The sequence below is a fragment of the Peromyscus californicus genome, unplaced genomic scaffold (assembly GCF_007827085.1).
Source record: "Peromyscus californicus insignis strain IS unplaced genomic scaffold, ASM782708v3 Scaffold_14__1_contigs__length_90479793_seg_2, whole genome shotgun sequence".
NCBI lineage: Eukaryota > Metazoa > Chordata > Mammalia > Rodentia > Cricetidae > Peromyscus > Peromyscus californicus.
Genome location: NW_026294436.1, coordinates 16841152 through 16867354, shown reverse-complemented (window position 1 = coordinate 16867354; position 26203 = coordinate 16841152). Strand labels below are relative to the sequence as shown.

Here is a 26203-nt window from a genome sequence, read left to right as displayed (position 1 = left end):
CACCATCCAGGAAAATGGGGTTGTTAACATTCTATGGTCTCTGTCAACCTATGTGGTTGATTAATTCTTTGAAGCAGACAGAAGCCAAGCCCTTTCTGCACCTGGGTAGAAACAAGTCTTTAGTCAATGTGTCCAGCTATACTGACATAATATATAGTCTAAAACCCACCATGGCCACATGTTTTCAACTGGTAGAATTTAGGATTTTCTGACAGGATACTGACTATAGGTTAGCCAGCTCTTCTTTGATCTGCCAGGTGATTTCTTCCACCTCTGCTGAGCCTGCTGGGCTGCTTTAGAGGTCTGTTCTCTGGGTCAGACTGGGGTCAGCTTCAGCTGTTCACTATGCTTTTTTGCCAGTTATAAAGCTACTTTTAGTAGTAGAAACAAACAGGGGAAACTGAGTACCTCCTTGGCCACAGGTTTGCGAACACTCTGTCCATGTTGTCCATCCTGAGAGCTGACAGTTGACGACACACTCCACCAAACAGGGAATACTCATCCTCTGGGGTTTTTCCAGGTTCCGCTGCAAATGCAATAAGATATACCTTCAATACTAAACCAGATTACTATTCTGTTATGGGCGAGAGTGCCCTTTATTCTGTAATAAATAACCTTTCCACATTGTGGTGGGAAAACAAGTGTCCATTGTTATATAAATCGGTCGGCACAGAAATGACTGTTGTTATTTCACTGGTGACATTTGGTCAGTCAAAATTTCTTATTATAAACACTGAACTCTAGCAGAGACCTGACACTCAGGTGCTGGGAAAGTATGAGATCACATTGCACAGAGATCTACCATGTTGCTCAGTCAGCAACAAAGTCAGCAGGAAGACATGTCATCATTCAATCCGGACACCCTGGGATTGGCTGATGGTATACAGAGAGATCAAAATTAGTAACAAAGTTAGTGGTACACAGGATAGGAGCAAAGATAAAATAAATGATCCATCTGAATCCCCTAATGACCAACTGGACAATGTAATTACAGTTGTAATCTGGAGAGAAATTGATGAGACAGTTTACTTTCTTCTCTGAAATCTGTGTGTAGAGAAAATGTGTACATTTTATTATGACCAAGGTAGAAGACATCTCAGGGAAGGAATAAATTACCCAAGAATCAGAGAGTGAATACTGAAGTATGTGCTCTGTGACTCATACACTGATTATATGTTTAATTAGGAAAGCTTTGGCACCCAACACATGTTAAATATTATCAGTACAGCTACTCAAAGCTAAAATTAGTTATCACAGCATGATGACTCTTTAAGTGGGTAATGCATAAAGCACCATAAAGGGACCTGTGACTATTGGTGTGATACAGCAGGTTAATAATTTAGTACTTCTTTAAATGAATAGTCATTAAATACATGTTTTGTACATGCCATTCAGAAAACAAAGAATCTGACTTTTATTAGTGAATAATTTACATCTCTCCTTACATCAAAAAAAATATTTCTTATACATATAAGCAGCCAAAATCTAATAGGTAACACTATTCAAAACAACACAGGAACACAAATCAGCAGCTCATCTGAACTGTTACAGCCCAACAGTGTGCTCCTGTCAGTTAAAATACCCTTACACCATTTCTCATTTATGCACTTGGAAGGAATGTTAACTTCATGGGGACAGGTCTGAGTGTACCCATTGTTTATTTGGAACTGTTGTAGGTAGGTGACATTCCTGAGGCAGTCAGTGTATTAGAGGCAGACTAAATGAAATTAAACATTCAAATAAAGCAATGACATTTGGCCAACAGTCTTCTGTAGGATGTGAGCCATTTTTAGGATACTACTGATTGGGGCATCTAGTCTTGGACAGACTGGTTCATAGTCAGCATCCTGGATGACATCCACATGGCTGGCTGGGGAGCACATTGTGACAATACTTACGGTTGGTATAGGAGCGCTGAGGAAGTCTTTGTTTTAATTTCTGCTTACTTCCCCCATGCTACAACAACTGAGACAGACCTTTGTTCACCTGTCAACGTGTTGCAGACATTTCTGTAGCCACCTGTGATTACTGGCATCCTGTCTTCAATCATGAAGATCGTTTCTGTGATGCCTGCAGTATGGTAGCATTCCTGTTTCTGTTGAGCTGTCCCTATAGTGCTGAATTTACATCTAGGAAGGGAATGCCAGCTTCTTTGGAATGGATCTTTCTGTAGCTTTTCTCCAGATTTCATAAAATTAGAAAACTTCAGAACCTCCTATTTTGAAAATTGACATGGCAGTCTTTGGCATAGATTGAGAAGAAGAAGAAGAAGAAGAAGAAGAAGAAGAAGAAGAAGAAGAAGAAGAAGAAGAAGAAGAAGAAGAAGAAGAAGAAGAAGAAGAAGAAGAAGACAGTTGATATTGATATTTGTGGAGAAAATTGTCAGTATATTCTACATCCAGGATCAGCATCCATCGTATGTGATGAGGACATGTTTATTACACAAGCAAATGAATCACCTGTCAATATAATGACTCACACCACAGTAGTAAAGGCACTAAATGCCAATAGTTTGTTGGAAAGCAAGTGTATTTTAACAACTTCTTAGAAGTAATGACTCCATTTCTTCAGTGCAAAATGATCTTTCTCCACTATTTTGAATAAGTCCAAACCAGTGACATACAACTCCTGCCCAATACCTCTTCAGTCAGTGTCTGTAATGTCTATTAGATGTTGTGAAGGTTGGGGACTAAGGCTAAGAGAGCTCATCACACACAAGTTACCTGATCACAGTGGTGCATGCCAACAGGCTTGCCATCACTGCGTACACAGCTCAGCAGGCGAGTCCTCACACCCTGGCCACAGGAAGCATTTTCACTCAGCTGGCATGTACTCCATTCTATAGGCAGAAGATCATAAACACTGAGTTTTAACGGTCTAGGCTTGTGAGCCAACCACACCTGAGCTCTGATAATCTGCCTAGGTGGGAGGGAGAGTCCACAATTTTACAATCTTCCTAAGTAGCTTTGGAAAGCCTTGTACAGTCATTGTGTCAGAGGGCAAACACACAAGGAAATACAAGCCAAATAAATGTACGGAGTCCATTTTCTAGAATTTGCTTTTCTAGAGGTAAAACAAAAGAAAACAAAAACTCAAAAGGTTATACTGATCATTTGGTAGGATAGGAGAGACACTAACCAGAATAATAATAATAATAAAAGACCAGTTTAAGACGATTTGTTGTGGATGGTTGAGAGAGAAAACAACTGAGCCATGGCACCAATTCTGTTTGTGCACCATCGCCCAAAATTTTAACTTCCAAGGTAGTAGAATTAGGGAGTGGAACTTTTGATGGTGATTGGATCATGAAGGTGGGAATCTCAGAAAAGGGATTGGTGTCTTTGTGAGAGCCTCTAGGGAACTTGTCTGAAGACATCCTATGAGAGTGCCCAAAGGCGCTATCCCTGGGCAAATTAGTTTTGTTGGGCTGGTTAGTGGTATTTAAAAGATGGGGCTGTAGCCATGCAAGGTGGTTCTGGCCCTTGCTGCCCCTCTCCCCATAATTAATGTGACTTAAAACAACAAAGAAAGAAAACTTTTCATATAGATGTGCGTGTGAAAGATCCTCAACCATGTTAACAAAACCTCTTCAATTTTTTTTCTATATCTAAGAGCTTAATAACAAACTTATACATGGTTAAAGAAAATTCAGTCTTAAAATATACGCTTTTCCAATACAGCAAAATTCCATCGTATTTCCGAAAAATTACTATGAAAACCAAAGACCCGAAGAAAAAAGATGAATCTACTGTGCTGTCATTCACCCATGAAAGAACCCGATACCTACATGGAATTAACAAGGTTTTCCTCACGAGGGACCTCCCCTATTCCAATGTGCATGGAACAGGGAAGTTTGGGCAAAGGATGTTGCTTTGCCTCTACAGATATGTGGTGATGTGTTCCTAAGCATTGACTCCAATGCTTAGACCTAACACGGTCTTACATTTGGTGGCATTTTTGTATATCCCGTGCTGGGGGCAATGGTAGGTAGCAAGTAAGTGTTGTTTTGGACACTGCTCTATGAGTTCAGACAACCACAGTGGCTGAATAATTCTTCTAAAGTGATTCTTGTCCCCTCTCTGATATCCCTGACTTGGCAGGCCTCCCTTTTTTTTTAAATTGCCTATGGGGAAAATATATCATAGACTTAAGCTATTGAAATAATGAAAGGCAGGAGAAAAACTAAACTCTACTGCAGTACCTTTTTAAGCCAAGCTGTTCTTCAGAAATTATGGGTGTCCTTGATGCAGCCACATACCATGATTGGATGTTTGTTTTCATGAAGGGCAACTGGCACTAAGTCCTTCGTGTTTCATGTCCCACACATATATTGTCCTCTCCCTCAACAGTGCCAGGATGGGGTGCACACACAAGGGTTAGTCAATGTTCAGGGAACCCACGGTGGATTTTGACTGTACCTGTGAGGTTGTACTGGAACTGGAAGCAGTTTTCATTGAGGAGACAGGGCCGCACCTGGGAGTCTTCCCCACAAGTTCTTGAGTTCAGCGAAGGCCTCAGCAGATGTCGAGATCTCCTCTGCATTGCATGGGGGTCACATGACTATGAAAGTCAAGAGCAGGCAGACAAGGACCCAGAGTGAGTGATAAACTATACAGTTACTTGTGCACATGCAGGAATAGAACAGATACAGGGAAGAGACCATAGTTACGGCAATGAGGCTGTCCATACACCTGAAAATGTTACAACTTGTGGTTAGAAGAGAAAATGATTCTGTGATGCACGGTGGATTGTCTTCTGTTTGCATTTCATTTGACAACCAATATATTTTCATCTTTAAATGAAATGAAAAGTGACCTTAGTCCTTCTAGTTCAACAGAAATAATCACGCAGAATATTGAAAGGAGAAAATTATTTTTAGAAATCTATACATAAGAGTAAAATTAATATGGATGGACTAAAGCCTTCATTTTATCTGGGAGCTCTCCGACCAAAGTCCAATTTCCACAAAATGAATGTATAAATGCAAATTCCAAAGATTTACTGAAAAATCACCTTCACCTGGGACCACATGTCCTCTCAAACTACTGGCCCATGTAACAGTGCTAGAACCAGACCTCTTACCACGTCTCATACAACTGGTGTACCCACAGAAGAGAGTCCAGCTCCTGCTGGGGAACAACCTTCTTTCAAATGTCCTTCAAACCTTCTTCTTCATCTTCCCCAGAGAACTAACCCGGGTTTACTCCCCCCACAAGAAGACCTCTAATGATGTTATTCTCTTGTTTTTTTTTTTTTTTTTTTTTTTTTTAAAAATTTCACTGTCTCTAAGGATGCCAAATTCACTTCTTTTTCACGGGTATGTCTATGGATTTAGTTCTAAACCCATATGTGCACCTGTCCTTATACTGCTATTCTTTATCTATTTATCACCCCGTTTCTTCTTTTTTAAAAAAGGATTTTTTCATTAGGGCTTGGTGGATAACACCTTCTGCTTATCTTATAATCCTTTAGTGAAATTCTAAAATAAACCATGTAAAGCAGTTTTCCAATAATTATTATGAATATGTTCATAACATGTAAGTCCAGACCCTGAAAAATCTAAGAAGGCTTATAGACTGGAAGAATAAAGTTTTTGAATTGTGATCACAAAACCACCATTTTGGTGTCTGAGATGTCATTTTATCCTTTCTTCTTCCTTTAGCCTTTTCAGGTATCATAGTAAGAATACAGCCTGTATACTGAATCTTGACTGATTCAAAGTGACAATGTTAGATTACACTGAACTATGGGGAGAAATAGGCACACATTTTCTTCTAAAGTTTAGGTAATTGAAAAAATCTTTGCTATCTATGTGATTTCACACTCAAATAATCTGCCAATACCTAAAATTTTACATTTAATTGTATCACATTGTATCCAGATGATCAAGAGGGGTCAAACAATTAATTTATTATATGCATACAAATCCAATGCTACATTCTTACCAATAATTGATTTCTATTTTACTATTTAATGTCGATGCACACACTCATGAGGAGGAACAAAACCTTAACTGATTTGTCAATAAAGGAAACTGATAGAATCCTGGTAGATGCTCCAGATTAGGACTCTGCTGCATTTGTTTCCTACAAAGTAATCAATCAGTGTTTGACAAAAGTGGCGATGTACAAGGACCTATGGATCTGCTTAGTCTAAGCCATCAAAGAAAAGAGAAGATAAAACAGACACACAAATCAAATGCAGCTACAATGCTTGAGGTCAGCAGTATTCCGATTTGGACATTTGTCAGACTTCGGAATATATGCACAGACTTTAGAGTTGGCATCCCTTCTTTGAAAATGTAAAGTCTGAACCATCCTGAAATCTAAAACCAGCACTAGGTAAATGTGCACAAGCACACATGTCCATTTCTTTCCTCTAAACTTACAGGAGCCGGGTGAACAGTGAGAGGATGTGATTTGATGAGATTTTAGGATTTCATCCATTAAATCTCACAGTGTGCATGCTTGTGTAACAAGGCTTTAAATTATCCTCTTTGGTTTAATATCATCTTTACACCATCTAGATATACTGATATACTACAACTAACTCTCTTGTCAATTCCTTATCTATAGACATAGTTGAAGAGGAGCTCATGGGTGACTAGAATCCATACAAACAATACAAACTCCTTTTAGATTCTTATGAAAATTATCTTGATATTGATAAGTGAGAGACTGCCGTTTCCTCTTATCTCTTTCCATCAGCTATTTGTCAAAATTCAGTAGCTATGCTTTTAGTCACTTCTTTTTTTCTAGTTGCTATTACAAAACATTTCAAAAATGACGAATTGGCTACTGATGTGTTGTTGAGTGAAGAAGAGCTTCTCATTCAGTGGTTCTCAACCTTCCTAACACTATACACCCTTGATACAGTTCCTCGTGGGGTGGTGACCCACAACCACAACATTATGTCCAGTGCTACTTCATAACTGTAATTTTGCTACCATTATGAATTGTAACGTAAAAAATGCAGATAGCCTTAGGCAACCCCTGTGAATGGGTCATTCAATACCCAAAGGGGTTGGGACCCACAGGTTGATAACAATGGGTCTAGGTCTTGATGGTTTCTTCATTGACTCAAAATTCCCCAAACAAAAATTTCTTCCAGAAAGCATTTGTATTATTTATATAGATATAAGGTCCATTCTGTAAATGTGCAAAAATGATGTGTAGACAGTTAACTCAGAGTCAATTCAGGACTAATTTTCTTGAAAAGACTAAGCCTAAACAGCTGAAGGCTGTTTTCTAGGCTGCCTATAACCAGGAAGAATCATTTGCCCTTTAGATCATGAACCATTCAACTCCAATAGACGTTCTAACTTACCTCTGTAAACCAAAATTTACCTGAAGTTCAAGCCTTCCAGGCCACATTGTATCTTTACACCCTTTGTTCACCCCAGCAGCAAGCCTTCCTGCCTGACTTGAATTCTTGTCCCCATCGCAAAGGAAAATCCATATTCCCACCTCCCAAACCCTACCTACTTCCTCAGACCCATCAGCTAGAGACCATTCCTCCTGCAACTGAGGATGTACTGAAGTGTGTATGTGTTCTTCCCACGGGCTGTCTGGAGAGCTCATGTCTTAATATCTGGTGTGGCAGATGCAAATAATAAGTATTTGTTTTGTAGGAAGGTCGGTTATTTTAGGCAATCAGGGTGGGTTTTATAAACTGCCATTAGTAAACAAACGATAAACCTTGGAGAGTAGTCATTTTACCTAATATGGGGTTTCCTCAAAGTTTTGTACATTCAATAAAAATATCTTCAAATTGCCCTTACTCTTACATTTTTTACACAACCTTGATGGAAGCCATCATTAACTTAATGAATCATACCAATAAATGAGGTGAATGAACCTATAGAATAAATAACAGATAATTTAAACAGTTAAAATAAATCCAAATATTAGGTGATATCACTGAACTATTAAAGACCACAGTTTAGCAAAACCTGTGATAGGGCCAGGTATTTGTGAATTTAGGTCACTCTGCAGATTTCTTGCTCAGAGGTGAGCATGACTTCAAAGCCTGGTCTCGCCAGCTCCCATCAGATATGGAGAGCCAGCGCAGTCACCGAGTTGCAGAGTTTATCTGGAAACAGACCAAAGGCTGCTCTGTCTGTTGTCCGGTTCTCACGAGGTCAGTGGATGAGCACTCCCAAATCTCATCTTTCTTATTTGGACAAACATTGCAAAAAGTGTACAAGAGAATAATGTGATGGTTATTAAGGATTTTAAAAAGGAAATTAAACCCTGCTTCTCAAAAGTTGAGGAAGGTTAAGAGAAATCCGGGCCTAAAGTGTTTCTTCTTATGCCTTCCACGAGATTCCAAAGAGCTAGTCACTTACATAAAAATGGTTTTGCACATCAAATACAGCAGGACAGGGAAGTCAAAACCAATAGAGAATATTGAATCATTTCCACAAGCCCAAATAGTGAGCCAGTGAGGAGCAGTGATGAGATATTAGAGGGCACCTGTGATACGTGAGAACTAGGCAGGATAAAGCCAAAGAGAAAAAACAGGGATATCCGGCCACAGAGCGATGGCCACAAGCAAACAATCACATTGAGACAGATAATCTGCACAAAGAGATAGGAGCACAAAGGGGCCCCTGGGAAGGCCCTGGGAGTCCCTGCCTCCTGATTCAGTAGCTCTTTATATTGATAGGCCACAGCTCCCTTCCAGAATGCTCACAGCCCTTCTCTCCCACACCACTGAAGACAAAGAGGCTGTCAGGTCCTCAAACTGAGAACACCAGGAGGAACAGTTGAGAAGGATCGTGCTGTCTGGAGCAGCTGGAGGGGAAGGGGAATCAGGAAATCCAGGGAGGCAGGTTTAGTTTTGGACAGTTCCTTCTAAAAGTTCACACTAGTAATTTCACAGAACAAGATACAGAGAAAGAGACGACATTCAAGTCCCATATGAGAAAAGTGAGCAGAATAACATCCCACAGGTAAGACGGTGAGGCAGAAAGAAAAGTGGGAACCAGTCTGAAAGTGTACTTTCAAAAGGAACCAAGCTAGCTGGGAAATGGCCCAGGAACAGAAAGATGTAGACATGAATAAGAACTATAGGAACTCAGAAACTGAGTAACTGACTTCAGCCAACAATTCAAAATAAAAGGAGAAGCCATTTTCGGAAATGAAAAAGAAACACAAGATTAAGAAGAGTAACAAATCATTTCTTTATAGACATGAAAAAAAGCAAGAAAGCTGAAATAAAGCATTGAGAAGACACTGGGAGAATTTGAGAAAAGCTAGCGGATAGAGAGACGAGGCAGGACTGACCCCACACATACAATAAGACTTCCTAAGAAACCAAAGCAGAAGCCAAGTCTAAGGATACAAATTGACCCCACACATATAGTGAGACTTTCCTACGAAACCAAAGTAGAAGCTGAGTGTAAGGATACAAACTTTAAATAAATGTAAGAGTAAAAACAAAAAAGAGGCCGGGCGGTGGTGGCGCACGCCTTTAATCCCAGCACTCGGGAGGCAGAGCCAGGCGGATCTCTGTGAGTTCTAGGCCAGCCTGGGCTACCAAGTGAGTCCCAGGAAAGGCGCAAAGCTACACAGAGAAACCCTGTCTCGAAAAACAAAAAAAAACAAAAAAAAAAAAAAAAAAAAAAACAAACAAAAAAAAAAAGATTTGAAGCTACCCATTGAAAAGAGCACACCAGAATTGTCAGTACTGAAACATACTCTTGTATAATTATTTAGCTTTGAATGGGAGGGAGAAATAACTTTGACTATCTAGGAGAGGGTACCAGATGGCTTATAGAGGAAACAAAATCACATTCCCATATTGTGACAGGGAAGCTTTATGTTAGAAAGGCGTAGAAATATAATAAAGATTCACATTCAAAAGGATCTAAGAATATATTACACACAGCAAGGCTGATTTTCAATTACAAGGATTGGAGATGAACTGTTAGGAACATATAAATACTCAAGCAAAATTGCTGCCATGAGTACATTCTTCAGGATTTATTGGAGACTGGTTTTAGTGTGTCCAAGTGGCTAGAAAACATTAATGTGCAGCTATGAAATGAGCTAACCTTCTATGTAGAACATCCATAAAGGCTGAGTGCTCTGAAGAATCACATACAACTGTAGCACAAATTATAATTGGTCTTAATAATAAAAACCTGGAGTCAGATATTGGGGTAAATGATGAAAGATCAGAGAGACAAAGGAATAAGCCACAACCACTTCTTAACTCTACTGAATCCTCAGACTGAAAGGGGCCACACTCCTGTCTCCACCCAGCTTTATCACTTCCTCTCTCTGCCCAGCCATATTACTTCCTGTTTCCTCCTCTCAAGAACTGGGATCAAAGGCATGAGATCCCAAGTGCTGGGATTAAAGGTGTGTGGCACCAATGCCTGGCCTCTAGTAGCTAGTTCCTCACTCTGATCTCCAGGCGAGCTTTATTTGTTAGAGCATGAACAAAATATCACCACATACAACACCAACGCAAAAGAACAAAGCACATGCAAAAAGTGCTCAAAAAATTTAAATATCTATATTGGTGACCATGTAGGTATTATTATCAAGAAATTTTTCTCTGTGAGTATGGAATGAAGATTATAAACATGATATATGCTGTGTCTATGATCACCCATTGTCCCCGGTAACTTGATTTATAGTATGCAAAAAGTGAGATACAGATATTAGAAAGAGCACAAGTGAATCTCTATAGTTCCACATGTATGTGAGAAACACTATCAGGAGGCATCTTTATCTTTCATCTTCAAAGTGAAGGAAATGATAAACTACATATCAAAGTCCTGCCTCCAGAAGCGGCTTGAGAACAGTAACACACGGATGTGAGTGTCTCCAGATCCCTCGCTCTCTCAGTATAAGGCTGAAGGTTATTTCCAACAAAACAAGGCTGTCATTTTCTTTTGAGAGATAGCTAATTAAAAATGTAACAGAAAAAAAAAATATCCAGAGGAGCCTGAACACCCTGCTAGGTCACCCATATTTAAATATTTACAGAATAAATGTGAAACTATCATCGGAATCTAAGTTTAGGATTGATGACAAATGGCGTGGATACAAAATATAACATATATTTAAATCTGATCCCATAAGGATATGAAAAAGACATTTGTGGTAAACCTGCTAAGAAAAGCATTTTCCTGAGTTATCTGTACAAAATGGACCGGCAGGTGAGTAAGTAGAGGTTGGAGTGCAAGTTCTCCTTGTAGGTGGTTCCACAAATAAATGAGAACTGATGATGGGATTAGAATGTTGTCCTTTCATGTTCCTTGATTAAAGGGTGTAGGCGTGATACACCAATGCCAGGGTGAACTGAAAAAAGTGGGAACGCGACAGTGTGTTTCTTGATGGATATAGCTTCTGTAAAAGAGACTCACTGAAGACTGGTGGAGGCTTTGTGACTCCTAGGTTGCAGCTCTCAAGGACAGAGGGACAGGCTCACAACTCCAGTTACAACCCTCAAGGACAGAGGAACAGGCTCACAACTCTCCAGTTACAACCCTCAAGGACAGAGGAACAGGCTCACCTTTGCCATGGGGACTCCTAAAAGATAGACTGGAAATAGTGTGTAGGTCAGGTGGTTTATTTTTCTCACCAACACATCTCCAAGAAAGGGTAATAAGAGAAAAAGAAATAGGAGGGAAGCTACACTAAAAGAGATTTAAAGATCTATCTAAAAACAGACTGCCTGAGGGAGGCAAGCACAGGAGAGAGTTTGGAGATCTAGGACTTGGTTTGGGGCTATGCACATACAACTCTACAAGCAGTGTACTCAGCAATCTGTGAGCAAAGTGGGGCCCCCATTACATCAAATTGCATGCACATCCACTCTGAACAATGGTGTAAGCTGTCCTATCCCTTAATGACCACTAATCTTTGATTGTACTTAGTTGAAATCTGGTTGTGTGTGGGTATAAAAAATAGGAGGGATGATCTGGTACAGAATGGTTTTTGGTGCATGGGCAATAAGGCAAACTGTGTCCTCTAAGTGAATTTTTAGAAAGAATCCCTTATTTATCATTTTAAAATCATGCATATTTGGATGTGGATATGATTAAAATCAGATACATTGTGATAAGGGACACGTGCATTAGGGAGAAGAGGTTCTATAACAGCAAGTCAGTCAAAACAAAGAATCATCTACACCCCTCAGCAACAATAATTGGGAACACAGGTCCTTGAGTATCTTCAGTCATGTAGCTTCTTGTCTTGACTGTATATTACCATCACTTTGCTTTTGGGCAAACTTTTATTGCCTCTTTGTAATTGACGTGTGTTTATTTCAATTCCCTGACTAGGATACTAGCGAATCCAGAAATTCCATCCCAGATTAAAATGACTTGTAACATAATCTATGCTGTTTGTTGGACTCTGACTACAGATATGAAAAGAAAAAAAAACTACCTAGAAACTAGGACTTGGTGTTCTTTTGTGGAGATGGGTAGGAGATTCTTTCAGGCTGTGGGAAGGTTCTTTCTCCTCCGTTGCTGTTTGGAGGATTTAACTGTACATTTGTTATATGCAGCTTTCGTATTTGTGTTATAATTTGCAATTTTAAAAAAGTTAAGTGAGGGCCGGGCGGTGGTGGCGCACGCCTTTAATCCCAGCACTCGGGAGGCAGAGCCAGGCGGATCTCTGTGAGTTCGAGGCCAGCCTGGGCTACCAAGTGAGTTCCAGGAGAGGCGCAAAGCTACACAGAGAAACCCTGTCTCGAAAAACCAAAAAAAAAAAAAAAAAAAAAAGTTAAGTGAGATCTCTTACTGTTCTTAGAATAATAAGATTGCTTCCATTATGAGATTTGATGGATTTCCATCCACAGTCCTGTTCAAAGTGCCTTGTTTCCTACAGAGGTAATAGATGCCAAGGAAGGGAAAAGCAAGATATTCTCTAAACTCATTCAGAGCTCACTGAGCTCAGTGTGCTAAAGAAGGATTTTCATAACAGAACCGAACTTGTTTGGCACAGTCTTCTATTACACCCTGAAATCCATCTTCTGCTTTCTTTTCAGGAAATGGACTGGACTACATATCCCAGACTTCCTTGTGGAACCATGTGACCAGGAAATGACTGAGTTTTGATAGTAGCAGGTAAGAAGGGCATATGTGATACCCCTACCTCCCATATCTACAGGTCATCCTTTATGCTCTTCCTTTCTCTCAGGGAGGTTCAATAGTGACCTGAGAATGGCCTTAGAAGCTAAGCTTGACGTGACAGATTCATAATCTGACCCAAGACTCCAAATGACTCCAGGGAACCAACTGTGTCTTTTCCAAGCCTGGAAATCCACCCAGGACTGTTTTATATTCCTTAGGAACTTCTGCAGTTTGAGGAAATTTGCTTTTTTTTTTCTCAAATTGTTTGTAATTGCTACACTGTACAGTGGAATATCAGCAACTTAAACTTTAAACATTTTATGTAACATATTGTGTGTTACAGAATCAAAAGATACAAAGGAGTACTAAATCATTTATGAATTATAACTTGTTAATTTATTGTTTATGAATGAACTCCTTGGACTACTTGAAAACTCACGTCAAGGTCTCTTTTTATTTTAAACAAATAACATTTAAAAATGAATTAAATAGAAAGCACCACAACAATGAATAAAATACCATTGCACACAAGATTTTTTCATATTCTATGTTTTTAAGATATCATAAGTTACTTTCCCAAAAGACATACAATTTCATTTTAAAGGAATGTATTGGGGATTTTTTTTTAAAGTAAGGGGATATTTCATCTTCCCTTCAAAAGAAAAGTACTTATTAAATTTGCTTTTGAAGAAGTTAAAGTTATTTTACTGATGTTTTGTGTATTGAAAGGTAAGACAGTGGGTGTCTTAGTTTTTTTTTCTTCTGTTGCCATGAGAACATGCCTTTGACAAACACAATTCAAAGGGTGTATTTCAGCTCACAGTTCAAGGGTACAGTATACTCTGTCAGGGGTGTCAAGGCTACAGGAGATTGAGGTAGCTGATTATATCATACTCCAAAAGAAAAAGAAGGAAATAATGAATGTTTGTGCTCAGCTTACTTCTCCTTTTTATATTCTCCAGGGTACCACCTACAATGAGTGGGTCTTCCCACCATAATCCAGATGGTCACCTAAGATAATCTAAACAAGATAATCACCATAGGCATGCCAGGAGACTAACCTAACCTAGTCAGTCCCTCATAGGTCTGCCTTGAGATTCTTCTCTTGGGTAATTCAGATCCTGTCAAGCTGAAAATTAATGCTAATCAAAGCACAGGCAATAACATTATTCTTATCTTGTAAGGAAGTTCTTTTCAAACTTCAAGACAGTACACAAATGGATTGTGAGAACAACATTAATAGTGAACACTTCCATAATGTTTCTATGTACCAATCACTGTTATAGGTTCTTTAATTAATTCTATCCACATGACTCATAGTGTACATAAGTGGTAAGTCCCATCTTACTATTGGCATAGAGAGATTAAGAAATTTCATCCACATCACACCATGATAGTAAGAAACAGAGCCAAGATTCTAACCCTAGCAGTCTTATAGGTCCACATTTAATTATGCCTTCTTGGTCTTCAATTTAACATGTCAAAACTGGCAATTTAAAAAATGACAGGGTATAGTATAGAAAATGTGTCATGTACTTTAGAAAAATAATCATTTCATAGAGCTTTTATTTCTGATATTTGTACTTAGTCACGAAACAAAAATGTACTCACTTAGTAGGCTATGGTCAATATGTTTACAAGTCAGCAATCTAATTAAGCATCTTTATCAAAAGAACCCCCTTAGAGTTTATGACCATTACTTCAACACTACCTCTGTACATAGATCTGTTTGGTTGCCCGTTTATTTTTTGCAAGAACCATTTTCTCTCTACAGTATTTCCCTGCAGAATAAGAACTGTTTTCTACTTTAAATACCAGGATTAATTTCATGATAAAACAACTGTTGGATTAAGCTTGTACCTAGGAAACACACTTATTTTCAATTACATGGGATCAAAACTATAAATGCAATCCCCCGTGTTTCTTAGGCATATCCCTGCACCACTGCAAACTGGACTTAACCAGAGGGAAGACGGGGAGGGATGTCTCGTTAAATCTTCCTGTGTTAGAAAACTGACTCTGTTTATAGTACAGAAGGTCCCTGGTGTAGCATGGCTTGCCCTTGTGATTTTTAGGCTTTCCAATGGTGCAAAATTGGTGTGACTTCCATAGGAACGGTTCTTAGTGTTTTGAGTTTGGATCTTTTTCTCAGGTGGGATGCTCCCCGGTGATGCCAGGCAGAGCTATGGACTGCAGTTCGAGTCTGCTCCGCAATCACATGGAGAACACCAGCACTCTGCAGTGAAGGGTCTTTCTCAGATGTGGCATTTCTTAGGTACTCTTCCACCCCTTTTCTAGAAGTGGACAGTGAGCACTGAACTCAGGTGCCTCATGAATTCTGTGTAAATCATTTACACTGAGTTACACCTCAAGTTCCTAAAAGATTTGTGGTTTATGATATTTTCAATTTATATCACTCCATGGTAAATCCAGGAGCAATTGTATTCCTATTTCACAGACTGTGAAGTGGAGTTAAAATGTAAAAGTTCAGATAAGATCTGGTGCATTCTGGGTGGTATGAACAAGGAAACTTACTACTATAGAAGCTTCCTAAAATATTTACATAGATAAAAAGAGTTTAAATGGTGTTATTCTATAATAGTAGGTCAGTATCCTAACTAAACATCACATGTTAGCAATAAAAACCCAAGTGCCAGGAACTGGCCACCTTATATTGAGTTGTTGGCCAATGGGTTTCCTTAAATCCCTAGACACTAGGCTATTGGCAGTGCTCTTGGTTGCTCTCCAGAATTTGGTGGTAAGACCCTATTACTGAAGACATTACACAGTTGAGTCATACATAGAACATGAAAAAAAAATCAATCATGTTCTCATGTGGAAGCTTCATCCCTACTAGCTAGCTTTCATAATACTAGAAGATGTAGTGCATGCTATGAGATGTGAAAAGTTCTCATCAGTCTCACACAGCTATGAACCCTATTAGCGATAATAAGGATTAGTCTAACAAGCTATGCTATGGTTATGGCATTCGCCAATCATTTTCCAATTAGATCTGTATTGACTAGTTTTATGTCAAATTGACATAAATTACAGTTATCTGAAAGGAAGGAACCTCCCTTTAGAAAATACCTCCATAAGTTCTGACTATGGGTCATTTCCTTAATTAGTGATTGATTGATGGGGGAGAGCTCAGACCATTTGGTGGTGCTATCCCTGGGCTGGAGATCCTGGATTGTATAAGAAAGCAGGTTGAGCAAGCCATGATGAGAAGGCCAGTAAACAGTACTTCCTCCCAATGCCTCTGCATCAGCTCCTGACTCCAGGTTTCAGCCCTGCTTGAATTCCTGTCCTGATTTCCTTCTGTGATGGACTACTGTTTAGCACTCTAATTGGCAGTGTGAACATGGGAGAGTGGAGCCTAAAAATGAGGTGCACTAAAGTCTCATGCACTAGATAACTTTATTCAGAGCATCAGACAATTTATACTCTGAGGGTTAAAAGTCTAATCACAAGGATAAGTTGCATGTGGTAGGCAAGCTTCATGTGGTAGGCAAGCCACATGTGGTGGATAAGCAGCATATGGCAAGAATGTGGTTTTCTATAGAGGTATATAAACAAATAACAATAGCCAGTTGTGATGAATGGTCTGAAAGAAACTTGTATCCACTACACTTGGGAGGGTTATGAACACATTCCAAGGACAATTCTGTTTTTGAAGACACTGAAGTCACAAGACTCATCTTGTTTTCTTGAAGTTTTCTCACGAGCACTCAGAATTCCCCTTGTGTGACTCCATTCTTGGACCATGTCCCAACAGACTATGATGTGGAAGTGTAAACCTAGTAAACTTGTTTTTGGTCATGGTGTTTTGTCACAGAGATAGAGGCTAGATAGGTCTTCAGCTCTAGGAAAGACCCTAATACTATAATTCTGTTCAGTGGATGTACTATTCAGTGGATATACTAAAAGCTTGTCATTATACCCAGAAATCAGTATATCTTTCAGCAATCTCCAGAGAAGCTTCTTGTGGTAGATGGCAATTAACATAGAGACCTTAACCTGGTCAGCATGCAGAGAAGATGCTCAACCTGAAAAGGGGTATACATATCATCCTCTTTCCCCAAGGTTCAGGGATCTTCTCAGAAGAGGGGGACCGGGAGGTTTTAAGAGCCAAAGGAGGTGATAACTTAAAGGAAATTGTTTTCCAAACACAACAGGGAAGTTGTCACGATGACTGTGACAGCATGCACAAGACCTGTTCATGCTCAAGCCAGACAGAATCCCAGAATGGAGGGTTGAAGGTGGGCATGAAGTCCCACCACCTAGCTGAGGAGCTTGGGAAGGAAGAACCAATTTTCCCACATCAGTTCCTACCTGGTTCCTGCCTTGAATTCCTACCTTGACTGCTGTTAGTGATGCACTGTGACCTGGAATTGCATAATGAAATAAACTCTTTCCTCCCCCAAGGTGGCTTTGGGAGAAAGCAAATGAGAACACCTGGGATCATTTAGTGTGGACAGGGGTAATGAGGGAAGGTGGGGAGACATCAGTGATGAGAAAAGTGATGGCTCATGCACTAACCCAAGATCGAGCAAAACTGGGATAAAGCAGGGGAGAGAAGCTAGTGTTAGCAGAGTGGAGAAGGCTTGCTGCCCCCTTTGTGTAGCCCACAGTTCATAAAAGACGCCCCCTTCAAGAGACCTGGCTTGTCAGATTTAGAGAGTTAATTGGAAGGAGGAATGCCAGATACATGTCTCAGCATCAGAGGACTGACAAGAGCAGCAGGAGCTATGATCTAATCAAGATGAAGTAATGTTCCTTATAAGGCTCCCCTGGCCTGCTCCTTAGCAGAAGTTAGGAAAGTGCATAAATATCAGTTGAGTTCTGCTTAGCTAAGGTGTTTAGGTGCGGATTTTATAATGGCTAGGGACATCCCCACATATTCTTTCTGGCTGGTGTTTTATGACACTGAGAAGTGGGGACAGCACATATGTGGATCCAATCAGAAGCTCTGGAATGCAGGAGTGATGCATGGCACAGCCAACGACAGGATCTTAGGCTGCCAGCTGTTTATATTACAGTTGGTGCTTAGGGATAAAGAAAGAAAAACAGCTCAGCTATGATCTAAAATATTGGCCCAAACTCTTCAAAAATGTCAGTCTTCTGGTTGGAAGAGAAAGAGTGAAGAGATTCAAGAGATGCCATCATTAAATGCCGGGCAGTAAATGCTCACAGTGTGGGTCTTATCCTCAGAAGGTTACAAATACTGTGTAGTAATTATGGAGGGAACTGGGGACATGGAAGCCTGGCCCACAGATCAGCTACAGGTAGAGCATCACTTTTACAGGGCTTGCATTTCTTTACTATCTCTACCTATCTTACAGAATATTTCTTCCCTTAGGAATGCTTGCGGTGTGTAATCATTGGAGGGTAAGAGGGACTCTGGCTGCAACATATACTCAAATGATTCAGAAAAATGAAAATATTATACATATATACACACACACATATGGGAGGAGGATATGGAAAAAGGAGATGTGTAGTAAATGTAAATGTTTGTGCTATAACTTTATGTCAATTTGTATATGAAATATTCCTTTTCCAATGATAGAGAAACAAGTGTCCATGACACAAAGCCCATGTTTGGGAGACAGTGATGGATGAGGATGGAGCACAGACCGGTCATTATCTGTTTTCCACCTGGAAGGTTCTTGGGTAGTGATTGTTGTTTCAGTTGAGACTGACAGAACCCTTCATCTCAATCCCTACCATGCCGCCTCTCTTCCGTTTCTTCCTCTTCCTCCTCCTCCTTCTTGCATGTGACGGTTCTTTTCCTTGACTCTGTCTCAACCTTCTAAGCACAGCAGAAAGTCTGTCAGAATAAACAATGCAGTACCTTAAGTCTTCTCCCTGTGAGGGCTCCAGAGTTCTGTCTGGAATCAGAAACCTCCACAGAGTGGAAGACTTCTGGGTCTCTCTCTAGACTCCAGAAAAAAAAGTGGGGGCCTCAGTGTAAGATCTAATTTCAATGCCTGTGCCTCTTTCTTTCCCACACCTTGCCATACATCAGAAGGACTCAAGAGTAAATCCACATTGGGTCTTTCTTCCACGAGAAAACCTCAGGCTCTTCCCTTGCAGATGACTCTCACCCTTGGTTGGCCAGAGCCACCTGCTCCTCTCACGAAATGTTCATGCAGCTGTACACATGGTCTGGCATCATGGAAGCCCCACAGATGCTCGGATCTTGTGGGCTCTTTCAGGTCACTACACTGCCCCAGGCTCTCACTCTCACTGGGTCCTTTCTTCCTTTATTTTCTTCCTGTTTACTCCTCTACTCTACCTTGTCCATCTCGCTCATCTCTTAGGTTCTCTTCCTGATGCTGAAGAGCCACTGATCCCCGCAGGAATTAGGATAGCTGTCAATCAACATATGCTCTCTCGACACGCTTCTCTTTTCCTCTTTAACGTCCACTCTACGGAAATTTTCTGCGTTCCTCACTGGACCATGGTTTTCCTGAGGTGTAGGCTCAGGGCCTCTATGTGGTAGATGTTGATGAACAGCTGAATGGGTATCACTCTTAACTTATTCTTGCATGTGTGAACCAGAGTCCATCTGAAATGACTTGCATGTATCTAGCCTGGCACTGAATGAGGAGCTGCCTGACTTATTGCAGTTATGATGTCATGCCGACATGTCCACACAGGGATAGAGGAGGGCATGAAATGTATGTGGCTTGTCTTTGCAGCTAAAACACTGCACGTGATTGTTTACTCAACTGTGCTAAGGACTTAACACATGCCTTTCAGTACAGAAATTAACATTGGGAAAGTTGAAAAGGATATTAGTTGAACACCTTTTCTACTTCCAAGATGGTTTTCCCTGTGGATTCTTGGAAGGGAAAAGGGAAAATCATCTTGGAAATAGAAAGATGTTCTCTACAGAACCTATTCTTATAAGATAATATTAAGATTAAAAACAACTATCAGACTTATGTAAACATTTTCAAAATCATTCTTATCACTTTCCCACTTATTTAGGTTAAAAAATCAGCCAGATGTGGTGGCTGATTCTTCTAAGCATAGCACTTGTAAGGCCCAGGCAGGAGAATTGCCAACAGTTCCTAGGGTATGTATTAAGTTGCCTGGGCTACATTATGATAGCTTGTCTCAAAGAACAAAGATATAAACAAAAGTACTCCAAAGACAAATATGCAGAACTAAGGAATACTAATACATGATAAACAATATAGTGAAATTATATTATTCTTTAAGAAAATGTAATTAACTTAAAATTATCCACATTTATTTTTCAGGGTAACAAGTTGAAGAGGATGCTAAGATGTGGTGATGAAATCTATACAAAAACAATGAGGTAATGAGGGGCCCACTACCAGCCATCAGCCCTGCCATTTTATGTGCAGACTAACTGTCATCTGGGAGTTGTCTCCACATTCTTTCCAGTGTTAACCAACTCTGGGAATTGAAATGATGCAAGACGGACACATAGGATACACGGGATGGAGGATAACCTTCATGTGCTCTCAATACACGGTTAAAATTCAAAGCGAAAGCTTGGCCTTTTCTTCTTGGGCATGAAGCAGACATGTGAGATGAAATGGAAACTGTGGATTATAGATCACGCACTCAAGGTCAAAACTATTAACACACTGCAGTTTGGCATTGGAGTTTTAATGATTGTCACCACAATTATGAAATATCATTGCCAGTAAGGACAGATGTTACAGAGTTTGGAAAGAAATTGTCATTTAGAAATTTTAAATTTGTGTATTTTGGGGGCTGGAGAGATGTCTCAACTGTTAAGAGTACTTGTTCTTGCAGAGGACCCAGTTGTGGTTCCTAGCATCTATATAGTGGCTCACAACAAACAGTCTGTGACTCCAGTTCCAGGGGATCCCATAGCTTCATCTTGCCTCCTGGGGAACTGCATGCGGTACACAGACATACGTACAGGAAAAACACACATACATATGAACTGGAAGTGAAAGAAATAAGTCTTTAAGACAATTGTATTTTCACTATTTTAAAAACTTGCTTAAACAAAAATGTGTGTGTGTTTGCAGAAAGCTATGAGCACTTAACAATATACCGTAACTGAATTTGATTTCCTAGTTTTGTTTTGAATTCTGTAATGGTGATTTTTGTTGTCTTGTTTTTTTTAAGGCTGAGATGTGCTATGTACCTAGGACTAGGCTAGACTTAATATGTAACCCAGGCTACCCTCAAGCATGTTATCCTGTCTCAGTCTCCCAAGCACTGAGATTATAGATGTATGCTGCCAAGCATGGCTAATACTACTACATAATATTTATATATTCTCAAGTAAAATCATAGCTGACATTTTAAAAGTAGTCATTTTATTCCATTTTATAAACCAGTAAACTGAGCTCTATGGAGTGTCAGTCACCTGTCAAGTTCACTTAGTGTAATAAGTAGAACACAGGTCAGAAACAAGACATCCTCTTACTGCCTTCGTGGATGTCAAGTACCACATTCAGCACAGTCTCAAAGAACCTTCTCTGTGTTAAGTGTAATCATTTCATTACTGCGATAATAGACACTGAGTTTTTAGGCTGCACTGTTAGCTGGGTGAATCAACTCTTCCAAGGACAGTGTTCAATGCCATAGATGTTTGTATGTCCGAAGTTTGCTATGAAAGTTATAGATTCAAAATTAAAGGTTTAGTATACTGTGGTTTCAAAGTGGCCATTCACAGACAGCTGTATCTTAAAAACAAATAAATAACAAAGTCACTGTCTCTAGAAATAAGTTCTTTCTTTGCATCTGAGTTACATTTCTTTCTCTGTGGTGCTAGGGATGGAAGCCAGCTGATCCTGCCTTCTAAGAGCTCTGTCTCTGAGTTATAAGTTACTTCACTTATAAATATTATCCTATACCATCACCTCGGATATGGATATGAAAATGGAGTGAGATAAGCATGGGAACATGTTGAACAACGTAAGGCAGTCTATAGCTATGAAGTGAAGTTCTCTATTGAAGGTGCAGATTGGTGATAATAAAGCTTAGGGCTGCAGCTCAGGAAAGCAACACTTGAATGAAGACTAGGAACCACTGAGGATCAACTCATCATCTTTAACAGAGCTCAGAGAGAGTCAATGAAATGCCACCACAAATGAATAGAAATCAGAGCGAAACCCCAAATAGAGATGGTGAGACATTGGGATGTATGTGCTGAGGCCCCAAATAGACATTGGGATGTATCTAGTATGTGCTGAGGGGTAATGATAGAAGAAGCAGGATCCCAGTGTGTGGGAAGTGCCTGGACCACCCACCCACCCCCATCACAAGCATTCTCCTTTTCCTTCCCTGTAGCCTAGAAACAGCATCAGAGAGGACTGGAGTGGTTCCCTCCCCCTCAAATAGCTTAGAATATTTTCTAAAGCTAGGAGAAGCTCTGAATGATCACAACAGTATACTCAGGCAGGAGCAGCCTGTTGTAAAGTTGGAAACCAAACTTCAGAGCGCTCAATTGCCAAGAAAGGGTGACTGCATCAGATTATAAGAGCTTACTACTGTTGCAAACAGGTGGATGTGAAAGAACACAGATGCATGCTTTTGAATTAGGCTTAATTTCAGACATTGGATCTGCAGCTAACAGTATCATCTTTGATTTGTTATTTTTCTTCTGTGTTGTTCACTTTCCTTACCAATGAAGAAAGGAGCTAAACATGCTTTGGGCTGAGCATTAAATGAAAAAAAAATACATACATGCATACACACACACACACACACACACACACACACACACACACACACACACACAATGACAGAGCAGGAGACTTGGCTTCTGATTTAAAAGACCTGCTGAAACTCATCATCAAGATTCTTCCAGAGCTGAATACTTATTTTGCCTCTGATGTATTCTTACACCTAGTGAAATGGAGAGTAATTGGAGAGCAAAATATGCCCATACTGATTCCTGAAAAAAATAAGTGTTTTGTGTGTGTGTGGCGGGGCAGGAGCAGTGTGTGTATAGGGATTAGAGAAAGGCAGAGAAAGAGCCAGAATGGGATGGAGGGCAGATAGAGGAGAATGCAGAGACCAATCTGGGAGTTGAGCGTGTTAGGAGATTGTCAGTCTGCGTTGCCAAAGCCTGGTGAGAATTCCTGGGTGCTCCAAAGACAGCTTGGCACAGAAAAGGAAGAAGTAGCCTTGGCTGACGAGGCAGCCACAGGCACTGAGAGTACTCTATCTGCTTTTTGGGTTTGGCTGAGCCTTCTTGTTATACACTAAATATGTAGCTTTTATTAAGCAACTACTGTTTTATAGAAACATTCAAAAATTTTCTTTCAGTTAGATACTTGTCAATATTCTATGAAGAGAGGGCGAGGGTGGGGTGGGGTGGGCAAGGAATAGGAGGGCAATCGGTAAGGTTTCCTTCAGAGGGTCACAAATCACATGGTTATGAGTTAGACAGATATTTACAAGCTTGGCCCAGACAGAGCAGAGTAATCTATAAATGCTATTCAAGTGATTTACAGAAGGACTGTTCTAGAACATTCACGGTGTCTGGAAATGTATTTAATTTATTCTCAGGGCTGCACATTTGCATTATTCACAACAAGCCATTTACAGGGAAATGTGCCGCCCTTAAACTAAAGTGTCTCTAGTGGGTTTGGAACAGTTGTAACTGTCTAATAAATGCTTCCATCCTCACTCACTGTACAAGCCAGTGTCAATGTTCACAAGCCGTTGTGCAAGCACTTTATCCATGGGTTGAGGGAACGGTCTGAGGCATACGGCTGCAGACCCAGCCCTAAATGATAAAGAGCCTGTGTGGAGGAGAACCTGCTTTCCTTACTGAGATTTTGCAGAAACATGAAGAGGAAGCCATGCTTTATTCCAGATCCTAGTCTGTGATTGTCAGCTGTAGCTGCATGATCTGATTCCAACTTCTGAGGCTCTCCTAACAAGCTGGAGATTCTGCAAAAGCTGCCACAGTCATACCGCCGGACAAATGCGCGTTCCGCTGGCACTCAGGATTAAAACAAAATAATCATATTCTGGGATTTTGTGCATTGTTATAAAACCATTCACCAGTGCTCATTAGGAAGTAGAGGGTGCTAGGAAAGAGAGCAAACAGTTTTTTTAAAGAGGGCTGGAGAAAGCAGGCTGGTGTCCCATACAGACTTGCAGGTTGAACATTTGGTCTTCAGCTGGTGGTACTGTTTGTGAAGGCTGTGGGATGCTAGGAGATGGAAGTTCACTAGAGGAAGTAAATCAATGGAGACAGGCCTGAGGTTTCCAAGACAATCCCATCTCCTGTCTCCTCTGATTTCTGACTAGCAAGACAGTGTGATCAGCTCCCCTGACAGGGAGATTGAATCCCCTCAAAAAATGTGAGTCAAATGAAATCCTTCACCTTTGGGTGAGAGAGACTGACGCACTCAGGGAAAAGAGAGCGAGAAGAGGTTGGGGAGGGAACTCCAGGCTGAAGCACCAATAGATTTTATGCTTATTGTGTACACATCTCAAGGACCCTTTGAGTAGGAAACACTAAACAACCTTGCTAGAGATGTGGCTTTGAACTTGTGTCCCTCCTGCTTGAGCTGGCATTGTAGCTATTCACTGCCACACCAGGCTGCGATTCCAGTGGTTCGTATTTTAACAGTAAACAGTGTAAGTTCAACTAGATTAAATTAGAAGCAACAAGAATGTGACTCCTTTGTAGTCCTCCCCCAGGCTATACTGTGTAGAATATATTTCCTTTCTATACATTTGGACAACTGAGTTTTCCCAAAAGGAATCACATGTACAACCAGCCTTTTTACTAATGGTCCTTTGTCCTGGGAGTGCCTCCAGTTGCTGATTATGTGGTCTCTGTCTCTTTGACATCGGTTCAGTTTTTCCTTGTATTCATGCAAAGCCTTCAGGGAACCCCAAGCTGGTTCTTCGTGTCACCGGGAGTCTTCCTGCCGTGCTAACTGCACAGCAGCCGATCTTCTGAAGAAAAGCATGAGTTCTTTTGCTCACTGAACCTTTTGGGATGGAGATTCTGACATCTAGCTCAGATAGCCAGTTCCTGCTCTCTGGCCTGATAGACAGAGGAGCCAAGAAATCCTAACTCAGTTCTGCATGGCTTTGATAAGACAGGAGGAATCCTATGATTCTTAATTTCATTATAACATGGGTTGTATCAAACAGTCTATTTCCATATTCAGTTTGGTCACCAATGGCAACAATCATTTTTTTTTTTTGTAAATTACAATAATGTGCCAGCATACTATTTCCCATGGGTAAGGAACCTGGGATACTAGAAATGCTAGTATCAAAATGTTATTTTTAAGTCAAATATCATAAGGCTGCTTCGGAAATATGTATGAGGCTGATGAGTAACGGTTACTGTCCTAGTATCCTATTATTTACTGCACAGCATTTAGCATCCATGACTGATACGTAGTTATTTTGTTTCATTATCTCACGGGAAGCCTTTGAAAGCAATTTAAAGTGTACACTAATGGAAGAGAGACTGCGCTGACGAATCCACCGTCATTAGCCCCAGCACTCAGAACCAGGAAGAAGAAATGAGAAGGATAGTGAAGAGAATTGGGAGCAGAGATGAAAGAAAAAGAAGCCAGGCATAGTGGCTCACTGCTATAATTATAACATTCAAGAAGTTGAAATAAGATGTACCTGATTCTGAGGACAGCCTGGTCTACATACTAAATTCTAGGCTAGCCTGGGCTACAGAAAATTCTATTGAAAAAGAGAAAAATAAAGTATTCACATATTCACATTAGAAACTCCAAGCACCACTCTTGGATCAATTCAATTTGTGTATCGGTTAATTTGATTGAAGTAATTTTACTTCAGTGTATGATAACCTTAAGTTGAGACACAGATATAATTGCTTGATATTTGATCAGCGTATGCTTAACTATGATTATAACATTTTCAGTTCAGGGGCAATCTAAATGAAGCATAATTAAAAACTTTTAATAGAAATTTTTACAAAGCTCATGGATGATTTCAAAACACATGCAATTCTTTATACTGACAACGTGGAAATAATTCCTTAATCTACCATTCAAGGCTTTGCTTATCTGCCCCGACATTAGTGGTTCCTGTTGTTTAGTAAGAACTGTACCATACGCAGGCGGGGCAATT

General features: G+C 40.1%; 1 protein-coding gene across 2 annotated transcripts in view; it reads right to left on the bottom strand.

The window, feature by feature from the left end:
• The window catches only part of Thsd7b (thrombospondin type 1 domain containing 7B), an 831070-nt gene that overhangs the window by 43129 nt on the left and 761738 nt on the right, over window positions 1-26203 (bottom strand). For both annotated transcript variants that reach the window (XM_052736826.1, XM_052736827.1), the window contains exons 18-20: window positions 4419-4560; window positions 2724-2839; window positions 409-526 (exon numbers count right to left, since the gene is read on the bottom strand). In XM_052736826.1, the coding sequence (XP_052592786.1) occupies window positions 409-526; window positions 2724-2839; window positions 4419-4560 (376 nt within the window). The remainder of the gene's footprint in view (window positions 1-408; window positions 527-2723; window positions 2840-4418; window positions 4561-26203) is intronic.